The following is a 13294-nucleotide window of genomic DNA, read 5'->3' as shown; positions in this document are numbered from 1 at the left end:
GCTCACTTGGTTCAGCATCTCCAACCTCGCATTGCGCGACCTCCCAGGTGGCAGATCCCCCAGCAAGTTCAAGTGCCCTCTGCTCGAACGTGGTCAGGGGTGGAAAATGGTATCATCAGGGCGTTCACATATTGGCAAAGGTTGGGGGGGAAAGTTGGAACTAAACCATTGCATCTCTCCAGGGGGTCGCAGCGCTCATGTCGGTCTGTGACTACTTGGTTAACCACCCTCCACTCACTCTGCCCCCCTCCTCATCCCTCTCGTGCCAGGGGGGGAGGTGGGTCATTAAGTACATGGGGGGAGGGATTGTTGTGACCCGGGGGCACCCTCTTGGCCTGGTGAGGTCGTGCAGCTTTTTGCGGCACTGCTCCCCAGACCGAGGGTTCTGCCCCACGGCACTCACTGCAGTGCCCACCTCACGCCAGGCCCGTCGCACAACGCTCGCAGGGTGGCAATGCCCTCTTCTAGGGCAGATGATGCTCCTCCTCTGCTCAACCTCATCCAGGAGGGTCTCGAGGTCTGCCTCTCCAAACCTCGGGGCGGCCCTCCGTGGCTCACTCATCCTCTCCTCTTCCTCCGTTGTTCTGGCTGCTCACGCCTTTTTACAATGCAGAGCAGCGTCATCGTGGCGTCATTCGGGCGTCGCAGGCTTGTGGCGTCATTTTTCACGCGATTCCCGCAGCCCCGCTCCTGGCCCATTTCCTGGATGTGAATAGCTGGTGAGCGGTGCCGTATCGGGCCGTCGTGAAAGTCGGCCGATTTCACGACGGCCTTCACGAATTACCGCGGGAGCAGAGAATCGCGCCCGAGATACTTACGCCGGTAGCTGAGCACTTAAAATTGCCTGAGATACAGTCTGACACATCAGAAATGGCAAAACTTCTGTTAAAAATCAAGTAACTTGAACATGAAAAAGAATCAAAGCAGCTTGAATATGAAATAAGAGAAAAAGAAAGAATAGCCTTCGCAGAACAAAAAGAGAGAGAATGAGAGATACAGATGGCCCAAGCAGAATAAAAAGAAAAAGAAAGGGAAATACAGATCAGGCAAAAAGAAAGAGAGAGAGAAAGAGAGAGAGAGAGGTAAAAGAAAGAGAGACAGAGGACGGGGAAAGAAAGAGAGAGAGTTTGAACTTTGGAAAATGGCCATGAAATATGACGGTCAGTTAAGCTTGGCGGATGGAAAGAAAAAAGAGGATAGTGATGAGGGTGAAGTGAAAGAGCTTCATAGTCAAAGGGTTGGTGGGGATCTATTTAAATATGTCCATGCATTGCCAAGGTTTGACTAGAAGGAGGTAGAAAGCTTTTACAGTTCATTTGAGAGGGTAGCTAATCAAATGAAATGGCCACAGGAGATGTGGGTATTACTGATTCCAACAAAGTTGGTAGGTCGTGAAGTGTTTGCATGACTATCAGAAGAGGTATCTGAGACATATGAGGAGGTGAAAAATCATTGAACCCATATCTTCATGTAACAACCTGCCGCATTGCTTACCATTTACGTTTTTACTTCCCGTTTTATTACTTTTACTATTACTGGGTCTATTCACTGAGCTCCCCTCAGTCACTGTACCTTGTACTGTCGCCCTTTTTGATTTTTGACTATGGCTTCTCTACCTTACACTTTCCCCCTGACTGCATTTTTAACTTCATTGTTTGGACATGCAAGAACACTTCCTGCTCATTGGGTGTCGCCCTCGTTCCTGGAGTCGCAATTGCTTCATATTAAAGCTTTTCCTTGATATAGAGTCAGATGAACGCTGTGACAGCCAAGGGAAAACCAGCTCTGCACGTCTGATTGAAGAAACACAGCACTAGAGTGAAATAGGGAAGGAATAATTTGTAGATGGAGACAAGAAAGAACATCGGCAAAGACAGCGGAAACATGGGAAGGAATTGAAAGGAATGAAGGTGATAAGAAAATAAAGTAATTGAGGTGAGCATGTTCCAAGTTAAAAGTGAGGGAATTAAGGGGCCTTGAATGTGGGTGAGAGGGATTGCATAACTTCTGCCATTCACAGACTTAAGAAAATAATTGTGCATTCAAAAATTAACATATTAATCGCCGAAGTTGACATTAATGCCCGAATTTGGATTGATGCATGTTACTCTGTTTCAAAACAAGTGTCATCCTTCACTTTGCCTGCAGCAACTGGCTTCTGCGAGCGTTTGTTTTACAACATCAACTTGGTTCAATGTCTTTCTTCTTCCTAAGTACAGATCACACATGCCCAGACTTTTATTTTCTTATTCTCTATTTCTAAATCTTTACTTTGTTGCACAATCCATCCTTCAGAATCACCATTCAGGCACAACAATTGTTCAATAATGGGTTTGTCTATTTTGAACAATTATCAGTTTCTGTACTGACAACTGAGCACCACCAGAGTTATTTTGCAAACAGGTTAGTTCACTACTCGGCACAAGCTGAGTCATTTTATCATTCCCTCTATACAGATCCAGAGCTCAAAGTTGCCAATAATGAGGTACGTTGTGATAAAGCAGCACCTTTTGACTTGAGTGGTGGTCTCTGTGCAATGGGAGGGCTTAACAGTAAAGAAGACACACACACTTTAAACTGGAGATGCAGTGAGACTGAGTGCTTCAATCCAGCAATTTGTGACGGGAAGTTAATTTGGTGAAGAAAGAGAAGAGGTGCTGTCTGACCTTTTACAGAAAAGAAATAATCTGAGTGGGAGGCGTAGATATTATAATGGGAGTGTTGAAGCCCAGACGCATTCATAACACATTCAGCTATGCATTTCACCTACACCTTCTCTTAGGGGTGGATAATAAATGCTGGGCTAGTCAGCCACACCTATACCTCGTGAATTAATTAAAAAGCTAGATAGGTGCAATCAATGATTTACTGAGTCTCGATACAAACCCACCCTCCACCTTTCCCAGACCCATAAAATTGGAAAGTAACATCGCAATCTCATATTTTTGGTGTGAATGCCTCCTTTCCATTTTCCCTTGTCTTCTGAAGCTTTTGGCTGTCAGTCTTTATTGAGTGATGCATTTTACAAGGACCCTGTCCTGATGAGTCTTGTACAGATGCACCATACTGGAATGGTTGATCCAAATATAAGAATGAAGAAGTTTCTTTCAACAGAAGCCAAGCTTCACAATGTTCATATTGTTGATCTGTCCAGCATTGCACATGTATACAAATATTCCATGTATGAGCACGCTAATTAAGAGCACAAGTCGATCACTCCACCCTCGAGTGTGCTTTGCAATGCAATAAGATTACGGCTCATATGGATTACAACCACAATTCCACATTCCCGTGTACCTCTATGAAATGTTCACCGCCTTGCTGATCAAGAATCTATCGACCTTTGCCTTAAAAATCTTAAATTAATAATATTTGTTCCGGGGATGTGATGTGGGTATCATTGGCTGAGCAAGCATATGATGCCAATTCCTAATTGGAGTGGGTTGCTAGGCCATTTCAGAATGGAGTTAAGAGTCAACCATATTGCTGTGGATCTGGATTTACAAGTTGGCCAGACCAGGTAAGGGTGGCAGATTTTTGTCCCTAAAGGACATGGTCATCATTCTGCTTTTAATGTCAGATTTTTTAAAATTCAAATGTCACCATCTGCTGTAGTGGGATTTGAACCTGAGTTCCGATAGTATTACACCAGGTCTCTGGATTGCTAATCCAGCGACGACACCACTGACTCCACTACCTGGGAAGAAAGAAATTTCCAATGTCTTACAACCCTTTCAGAAAAAACTTTCTCTTCAACTCTGCATTAAAGGGGCAACGTCTTGGCGCCATTCCATTTCAGATGCTCCGGTCTCTCGCTGGCATGGCATTGAGGCTTGCCCCTGTATTAACGCAGTGGACATGGTACTCTCCATGCCTCCATGATTCTCCGACCCTCTGGGCCAAGATTCACGCAGGTGTGGATTGCTGAAAAGCATTTGTCAGTGTGGCCCTGACGCTGGTCTCATGGTCAACAGGCAGGTATGTATTTAAGGTAGGGGCCCACCAAAGTCCATTAGAAGGCCCGTACCCCCCAAGAACGCAAATACTGCACACCTCACCCCCCCCCACCCTGCAATAAGAAGGGGCACCCTCTACCCCATTACAGGATTTGCTGAGTCATCCCTCCCCAAGCGCATGTATGAGAGTGATCCATCCCCACCAACCACCCACCAGTGACTACCATCAAAGGCTCCCATTGGTGACCTCCACCAGAGACCTCCACCAAAGCCCTTAAGAGGCCCCCATCAGACCCCCCCATCAGAGACCCCATTCGTGAACCCCCATCAAAGCCCTCCCCCCAACAAGGACATTCCATAGCAGAAATACCCATAGCAGGAACCCCCCATATTAGAGATGTTCTCATAGCATAGAAACCCCCCCCCCATAGCAAAACCCCTTTCCCTCTCACCAGTCACCCCTGCCTAGAAGGTAAACAGCAGTCCAGTCCAGTGAAAAGATTGTTGTTTTTTCACTCACCTGTCCCTTACACCTGCTGCCTCAGATGTTTAGAAAATAGCAGCAGGAATTTAACAAAGTGAAAAGCACATTACAAAGCTTTAAAACCTCTCAGAGCCGTTGATCTGCAAAGCTTTTATCCACTTCACAGAGAAATAGCCTTTACTAGCCTGTAATTGACAGCTTCCCGCCAGCCAGATATCTGGTTTGATTAGTTTCCTATTCCTTCACATTTCAATGGATCTCAAGTAGCCTGCTGTGAAACTAACTGCATTGTTTATAAACATCTAGCTATGGCTGACAACTAATGATGCACATCAAATTCACTTAACTCCACAAATGCTCTCAGATCTGCTGAGATTGTCCAGCATTTTCTGTTTTTGTTTCAGATTCCAGCATCTGCAGTAATTTGCTTTTTCCTTTCCCTGACTCACTAGCTGACAGTCATACCACCCTATCCCTGACCATTGACCAACTCTAAGTTTCTGCCTTGTCTAAGGGGAGTGACTGCATCCTGGCAGAGAGTGGAACAGTGGTTTATATGATTTCCTCCTTCTATTTCCCAGAAAGGTTTCAAGATCCCAGGAACTAGTAGTTGGGCCCTCATAAGGCCCTCCTGCTTTACAGGAGACAACATATCAGTGCAAACTTGGAGAAACCTTTGGTGATATGCTACTGGGAGACCAAGGGAAATCTTTGCTTTGAAAGCAGAATGGTTTGTTCCAAAATGTTGTAAGTACCTCCATGGTTGTCATTGCAGGCCCTCTTATCTCACATGGGAAGGGGATAAAGGACCGTGAGTGGAGAGGGTGCACCTGTCATTAAGCAGTCATCTGGGGGTGTGACTGGGAGACTGGATGATGGTGGATATTGCAGACTGTTGCAAGGCAAAAGCATTGCAGGTGCCAGGAGAGCAGGCATTCACCAAGACCCATTTCTTGATTTTGTCATCAACTGACTGGCAGTTCTTGCCACGACAGTATCAAAGTCACATGTGTGATCCATTGGGAAACCTGCTTATCTGGTGAGTTCACATGGTTTTCCATCCTCATGTCTTAGTGTGATGCCAATCATGATTTTAAATTTTCAATGCCCACCTGTCTTATGACGTTATATTTGCAATTTCAGACACCCTGCCTGAATTGAGGAAATCAAAATCAGAGAATCACAACGTGAAGAAGCTGCGGAGATGGTTCATGTCAGAAAACTTTGTTCTTGGCAATGGAAAAAACTGCTGCTGCTCTTTCCACTATTGTTCTGTTCAATAATATTAGCTGCCACATTCTACGGATTTTATTTAAGGTATGTCAGCATCGTAGCCAGTTATCTTCAGTGCTTTGAAAATGTATCCAAGGCATCAGAATATAAAAAAGCGAATGACTGTGAAAGAGTGAATATTTCTAGTAAAGGAATTTGGTCAATGAATTCTATTGGACGACTTGGCAACCAGATGGGGGAATATGCAACACTGTACGCACTGGCAAAATTGAATGGTCACCAAGCATACATTTTGCCTGCCATGGCCAATTACCTGTCCCCTATCTTCAAAATTACCCTTCCGACCCTCCATGACAGTGTGAGAAATAGAATACACTGGAAGGGTTATAATCTCCATGACTGGATGGAGGATCAGTACCGCAGTATTCCAGGAGACTACGTAATGCTCTCAGGCTACCCGTGTTCATGGACCTTTTATCATCATATCGAAGAAGAAATTCTCCGTGAGTTCACCTTTCATGACTTTCTGAAAGAACAGACCGATGCTTTCCTTCGACGGATCAGAGGGGAGCGAAAGAATGTGACGTATGTTGGTGTTCACGTTCGAAGGGGCGATTACGTACATGTCATGCCAGATGTGTGGAAAGGAGTTATAGCTGATAAAAAATATTTAGACTCAGCAATGGCTTACTTCAGAAATAAATACGAAAATGTTGTTTTTGTCGTAACAAGCAATGGAATGGATTGGAGTAAGGAGAACATCAATAATTCCAAAGGAGATGTTTTCTTTTCAGATGATCCAAAGCAATCCAGCCCAGCTGATGACATTGCTCTCCTTGCTCATTGTAATCACACCATAATGACAATCGGGACATTTGGTTACTGGGCCGGCTACTTGGCAGGTGGGGAGACAATTTACCTCACAAACTTTACTTTGCCAGAATCACCATTTCTAAAGTTATTTAAGTACGAGGCGGCGTTTTTACCTCAGTGGATTGGACTTCCTGCTGATCTCTCACCTCTTCTGCCCAAAGGAAACGACAAATAAGCAAAATAATGACATGTGCAATCATCTCGAAAGCTCATTAATTTTAGACCTTTTGTGTTTAATTCATTTTCCAATCTTGAGAGTACCAAAATGAGCTTCTGGAGAGTAATCTATGTTATTTATTAAATTCAAAATATCCAGAATGACCACTGGGAGTCATTTTCAATTTTGAATGATTTGTCTTTATTATTTTAATTTTGTTATGTACAATAATGAGAGGCTGCCACACCTAATTATCTCACATGTATTTTCAACGGTAAAATATCTCCAGAATAAAACAATAGCCCTTTAATATAGAAATAATATTTGTTAATATTGATTCTGGAAATGTGAAATTTAGACTGAAAATTCCACTGAACCTGCTATGTCCATCATTTTCTGTTTTTAGAATATTTCTTAACCTTTCCAGTTTTTAAAAGATTTATTTATGGGATGTAGGCATCACTGGGCTACGCCAGCATTTGCCGTCCATTTCTAACTGCATTTTAGACGGCATTTGAGAGGTTACCCACATTGCTGCAGAACTGGAGTCGCACGTGTGCCAGACCAGGTAAGGATGGCAAAAAGGTGCATGAGTGAATCAGATGGTTTTTATGCCATTGGTTTCACGGTTGTAAATCAACTTTCAATTCTAGATTCATGGAATTCAAATTTCACCCTCTGCCATGGTTGGATTTGAAACTGGGCCCCCAGATCTTAACCCTGGGATGGGATCGTCTGTTAGCCGACGCTGAAATCGGGGAGAGCAATCGGGCAGAGAATAGCTTCTGACACCAAAATCACAGCAGACACTGGCCTGACGCCAAATCGTGATTCTCCATCACCTCAAAAACGGCGCCATTGCAGTTCACTCCGTGCGTACTTTAAACATCGTTTGCCTATCATTATTGGACCCACCAACGATTCTCAGCCTCCGATGGGCTGAGTTCCCGACAGCATAGTTCACTTGTGCTTTTAAAACTCGTGAAGATGTCGTGGTGGCTGCTCAGAGAGAGGGTGCATGGACAGTGTCCAACATCACCATAGTGTGCTGACAGTTGTGCCGCTGGCCGGGAGTGCTTCTGCAGGCTGGGGGAAGTAGTGGGGGATGGCCAGGAGGTGGGCTATGGGATTGGGGTGGACGGACACGGAGTACCATTTCCACGGCTGGCAAGGCAGCCATGCAGCTGCGTACACCTTTAACAGCCCACTTTAAACTTAGTGCCAGGGGTCGTATAGGTCCCCCCGCAGGGCATCCCCTGGGTGCCCTCTTGCCCAGCCAACCTATCAGCTATACAAGCATGGTCTGGCACAATCCGTGCCATCTTTTTGGCTTCGCTGAGTGTGTGTGTGGGGAGTATGCGGCTGCATCCTGTCAGCCTCCCAAGTGTCAATCATGGATCTGGCCAATCCGGCACTGTTTTTCATGGGAATCAACTGTGTTGCACGCGGCGCCGGTACTAGCCCCTCAACGGTAGCTAAATAGGTCCAGGTGCGCCGCCGATTTTTCTGTCGGAAATATCCACAGATTCTCCGTTGCCATCAGCACTTGGTCTCAAAAAGGGAGAATCCCGTCCTGGGTCTTTGGATTATTAGCCGAGGTTCAATACCACAACCCCACCAACTTCCCAATTGCAACCTGAAGTACCCAAAACCAATTATTGACTCCTCAAGGAATTATTTCACCTTTGTCACTCAGGTGGAAAACTGGCAGAGCAGATTATTAACCTGACTGGCCTTTACAGCTGAAAATACAGCACTGGCCAGTAATTAAGAAAACTAGAATCCTACACAAAGTCATGCTACAGCTGCACAAAGCACTTGTGAGAGCACGCTTGGAGCACTGTGTTTGAGTTCAGGGCAACAAATCTTATGAAGGGCATATTCTTCTTGGAGGGAGTGCCGATTAAATTTTGGGTTACTAGGTTCAGAGCGAAACTACAATCGAAGGTCTGGGGACATAACGTAAATATTTGAAGCAGATTTTTCATGTGTGAAGTTTGGAACAACACTATACGTAAAGGGTGTTCTGTGCTTGGAGCTTTCTTACACAAATGGTAGTTGGTGCTGGATTTACTTTCATTTCCAATCAGAGTTTGAAGGATTCGGGCACAAATCCCGTTATGGCCATTAAAGCTCACAGTTCTATCACAATGCCCCAACATGGGGCAGCATGGTAGCATGGTGGTTAGCACAAATGCTTCACAGCTCCAGGGTCCCAGGTTCGATTCCCGGCTGGGGCACTGTCTGTGTGGAGTCTGCACGTCCTCCCCGTGTGTGCGTGGGTTTCCTCCGGGTGCTCCGGTTTCCTCCCACAGTCCAAAGATGTGCGGGTTAGGTGGATTGGCCAGGCTAAATTGCCCGTAGTGTCCTAAAAAAAAAAAAAAATAATGTTAATGGGGGTTGTTGGGTTACTGGTATAGGGTGGATACGTGGGCTTGGGTAGGGTGATCATTGCTCGGCACAACATTGAGGGCCGAAGGGCCTGTTCTGTGCTGTACTGTTCTAATTCTAATTCTAATTCTAATTCTAAAAAACACAAAGGAAGGATTTTCCACCCTGCTTTTCAATGGGTGGGAAGACCAGAGGGGGTGGAGAATCCAATGGGAGGCCCAAATCAGTTTTTACGCTGGTGGGAATTCCCGTTGAGATTGTCACTGCCCTCACCAATGGTGTAATGAGGGACCCGCCATGAAAGGTCTGGAACTCATTAGCAGACATTCACGTATACTTAGCGGGCCTCCCTGCTGGATCATACCCACATGTGGGGAATTTGCCAGAGATCCCGGCCTCAAACTGGGTAATTATATTTAAATACGTGTACTTCAGGTTCTTGCCCAATCAGGTTCTTGCTGTAATCAGGTTCCTGGGCAATCGGGCCAGACGCAGCGGGCCCGGGGACTCACAACAGGTTTGACACCCGGCGAGAATCCTGATTTGTCCCTCTCGATGATTCAACGGGCCATCATGAATCCCAGCTGAGGCAAAGAGCACCGGGGACTCGTCCCCAATGTATCTCTTCAAAGTGTTCAAAATAATCAGATGAAGGCAAGTTTGTTAGTTTGTCAGTTAAATGTGTGAAAATAAAAAGGTGACCACATAACTTCCTTTGCGTAAATCTACAATTTAACTTATCTTTGTCGAAACCCAATTTACAGTTTAAAAATCATTTTAAAAATAGAAATGTTATTTGAGAATTTATTAGAAGAGAAAAATAAGAGTCTCCACAATTCACAAATGGTCTAGATGTCTTGGGCGGTGGCCAGAGTATGAAACTTTGTTCTCTCAAAATAAAAGCATAGATAAAGACACAAGCATTACCATGAGAAAGTTTGTCAATTTACCAGCCTCCTCTAGACTTTGCCCTTCATATTAATGCCAGGTTGAAATATTCCAGTGAATTGCATCCAATATTCCAATTCTCATTTCTTGTCGCAATCGTCTACCCTCAATTACTCAATCCTTTCCCAACCATGTGCCCTGGAGGAATCTTGCCATCCAATAAAATATCTTCACGTTCAAAACAGAAATCGAACATTTCTATTTGATCCCAGGCAGTAACATTGTGGTTGTTTGTTGCTTTAAATTACATATTTTTCTTTAATGTAACTTGCTAAGTTACATTGGCTTTCACCGAAATGTCCCAAATTCAAACAAGTCTTGTTGGTTTTCAGATTTATATTAATACCCAGTTAATCTCTTCTTTGTCTTAATTTGTGGGCTCTCTTCTGCACAAGAGCCTTTGTCCTTATGTCCATGGACACCAGCTAAACTATATCTTTTTTCAACATCATCGTTGCTCTCGTAATTCATCAAACACATTCCATTTTATTTTCATCCCGCCTTGTTCAAATATTGCCCATCCTGTTCTTGGCTCTTCATTCACTCCGTTGTATCCCATCGACAACAGGGTCACAATGGCCTCCTCTAATTGCTCTTCTCCTCCCCTACTCACTTCCTCAATTCCAATCTGCATATCACATACATATTCTTATCCTTAATGTTCCTATTTCCGACTTGGTTGTTCCTCTCGTCCTTAACTACTTAGTTAAGTAATAGACGCTCACCTTGAGCCCTTCTAGCATCTGAGAAAATTTTCAATCCTCCCATGATCAGAATCTGCATTATGGGGTGTTTTTTGATGGATTTCCTATAATGAACAGCAACTGCTGATTACCTGTTGGAGTAACAGATGACAGCTTACTTATAATCATCATATTGTTGGGTCAGTACAGCAATGTAGTAATTCCCATTATTATGGCCATATATGTGGAAGGAGGCAAGTAAATTCTGGCAAACCAATGTTGGTTTTATTGCTCGGACTTGTCTAAGACTGGTGAATGCGACCTCGCGTTTCTCCATGTATTCAGTCTTTTACAACATCTAACTGAATGCCCCCCCCCCCCCCCCCCCCCCCCACCATCTCCCGCTTTCACTAGATTTTAAACTGGGCCAACACCAGATTTTAAACTGGGCCAACATGCACTATTGCTGCACGACTGGAAATCTATAAATAAATTCTCAAATTCTTGAAGCTACTGCAAATCGTGTTCCACTTGCAGTTACCTGTAAAGTAAAACACAAAAGATCCAATCTACTTGGGGCAAAATGGGTTAATTAATCGGAACATATCTGACATAATTCAAACATACAATTTGTAATTCCCAATTCCTGTAAAAGTATAAGACATCTTCAGTTGCTAACAGGCCAGAATTAATTCTCTGCTCCTTTGCAAATGGGGTGCAGTAAGAAAGGGGTGGAGTAAAAGTTTTCAACAGGATGTCACTACATCACCAACTCTCTTTGTTTCGACCGAAGGAGAAACATGATCGGGACTTTACACTCCAGAATTTTTCCTGACTTTTTCTTCAGTCAGTTGTGTGAGGAATAATTCTTTCTTGAACCTAACAAGAAGTTTCAACACAAGAACAATGCAACACAGGATTGGTCATAATCATTTTAGATATCCCAAATTTCAGTAAATCCTATTAAATTAAAATGATCTCACTCTTACATGTGTGAATTTGTATCCGGATTAAAATTCCCACATGTTGATCACAAATATCCTGAAATTATGCCTCTGGCCAGAAAAACATTCCTCCAGGTTTCGTTAGCTATTTGCTCAAAGATTACAATTTTGACAGAAAACATCAACACTTTAAACAGACACACACGAATATCAATCGCACACAAGCAGCAAAACATATCAAATTCTTTAAAATAACAAATCAATTACATCAATGTCCTTGTGTTTCCGTTGTAAAGTTCCACGAATGTCTGTATTTAAAAAACTCCAGACAAGGTTCAAACATAGAACAGTACAGCACAGAACAGGCCCTTCGGCCCTCGATGTTGTGCCGAGCCATGATCACCCTACTCAAACCCACGTAACCCAACAACCCCCCCCCTTAACCTTACATTTTAGGACACTACGGGCAATTTAGCATGGCCAATTCACCTAACCCGCACATCTTTGGACTGTGGGAGGAAACCGGAGCACCCGGAGGAAACCCAGGCACACACGGGGAGGACATGCAGACTCCACACAGACAGTGACCCAGCCGGGAATCGAACCTGGGACCCTGGAGCTGTGAAGCATTTATGCTAACCACCATGCTACCATGCTTGCCACAGTTTGTAACGTTCAAACAGTTAATCATCAGACTTTTCCGGCTGCTACAGATTTTTAAAGAGACAAAGGATTGCAAGCTCACACTTGACTAAAACAAGATAATCCATTCTGCTGTATGATAAGATTTAAATTAGTTATTTGATCCATTTTTATTTTTATTTTCATTTAAGCTAATTTTCAACATCTGATTTCATAACATCATCTATCCTTTATTAAATTCAGATCTCAAAGACATTTTCACCCAAGCTTGTTCTGACCTACAAAATGTCTGTTCCCTAAGAGGGGGGTGATGTGATAACACAATAAATTCTCCCATTTGTTCCAAATTCCTCGAGAGCGTGCTTAAAATTTCTATTTTTAACTGGCGTCCCTGAGTTCCCATAAATCAGCAATTAAAACTTATATCGAGTACTTTAGACGCATATGTTTCCAGGCAATTTAAAAATCAATAAATTCCCTGCTTAAATAGTTAACTTCTGTGCTCCAATTTATTTCCCTATATCCTTCCTTTTTTTCCTTCAAACATTTCACTTGTAACTTGTTTTGAAGAATTCAACTTCGATCAATGCCTAACTGCAAGGTTATAATCTAACCTTGACTCAGGACAATACAAGCTTGTATTTCTCTGCAACCCAACTAATTCTTTAATTATAAGACCATAAGACATAGGAGCAGAAATAGGCCACTCAGCCCATCGAGTCTGCTCCACCATTCAATCATGGCTGATATTTTTCTCATCCCCATTCTCCTGCCTTCTCCCCATAACCCCTGATCCCCTTATTAATCAAGAGCCTATCTATCTCTGTTTTCAAACACTCAGTGATTTGGCTTCCACAGCCTTCTGCAGCAAAGAGTTCCACAGATTCACCACACTTTGGCTGAAGAAATTCCTCTTCATCTCTGTTTTAAAGGATCGTCCCTTTAGTCTGAGATTGTGTCCTCTGGTTTTAGTTTTTCTTACA

General features: G+C 43.6%; 1 protein-coding gene across 2 annotated transcripts; it reads left to right on the top strand.

The window, feature by feature from the left end:
* Positions 1-1732: 1732 nt before the first annotated feature.
* LOC119954384 (galactoside alpha-(1,2)-fucosyltransferase 2-like) lies at positions 1733-7021 on the top strand. Of its 2 annotated transcripts, XM_038779580.1 has the most exons (3): positions 1740-1935; positions 5216-5479; positions 5584-7021. In XM_038779580.1, the coding sequence occupies exon 3, from the start codon at positions 5645-5647 to the stop codon at positions 6719-6721; it is 1077 nt and encodes a 358-aa protein (XP_038635508.1). In that variant the 5' UTR covers positions 1740-1935; positions 5216-5479; positions 5584-5644; the 3' UTR covers positions 6722-7021. The 2 variants fall into 2 exon arrangements, with proteins under 2 accessions (XP_038635509.1, XP_038635508.1); XM_038779581.1 differs by lacking the exon at positions 5216-5479 and having other exon boundaries at positions 1733-1935.
* The last annotated feature ends 6273 nt before the right edge of the window (positions 7022-13294 follow it).

This window comes from Scyliorhinus canicula, chromosome 19 (genome assembly GCF_902713615.1).
Source record: "Scyliorhinus canicula chromosome 19, sScyCan1.1, whole genome shotgun sequence".
Lineage (NCBI taxonomy): Eukaryota > Metazoa > Chordata > Chondrichthyes > Carcharhiniformes > Scyliorhinidae > Scyliorhinus > Scyliorhinus canicula.
Note: the sequence above shows the minus strand (reverse complement) of the source record. Positions and strands in the feature narration are given on the sequence as shown.

Bases quoted from the DNA above. Each gene is read 5' to 3' on its own strand.
- LOC119954384 (XM_038779581.1), top strand. From the start codon at position 5,645: ATGGTTCATGTCAGAAAACTTTGTTCTTGGCAATGGAAAAAACTGCTG.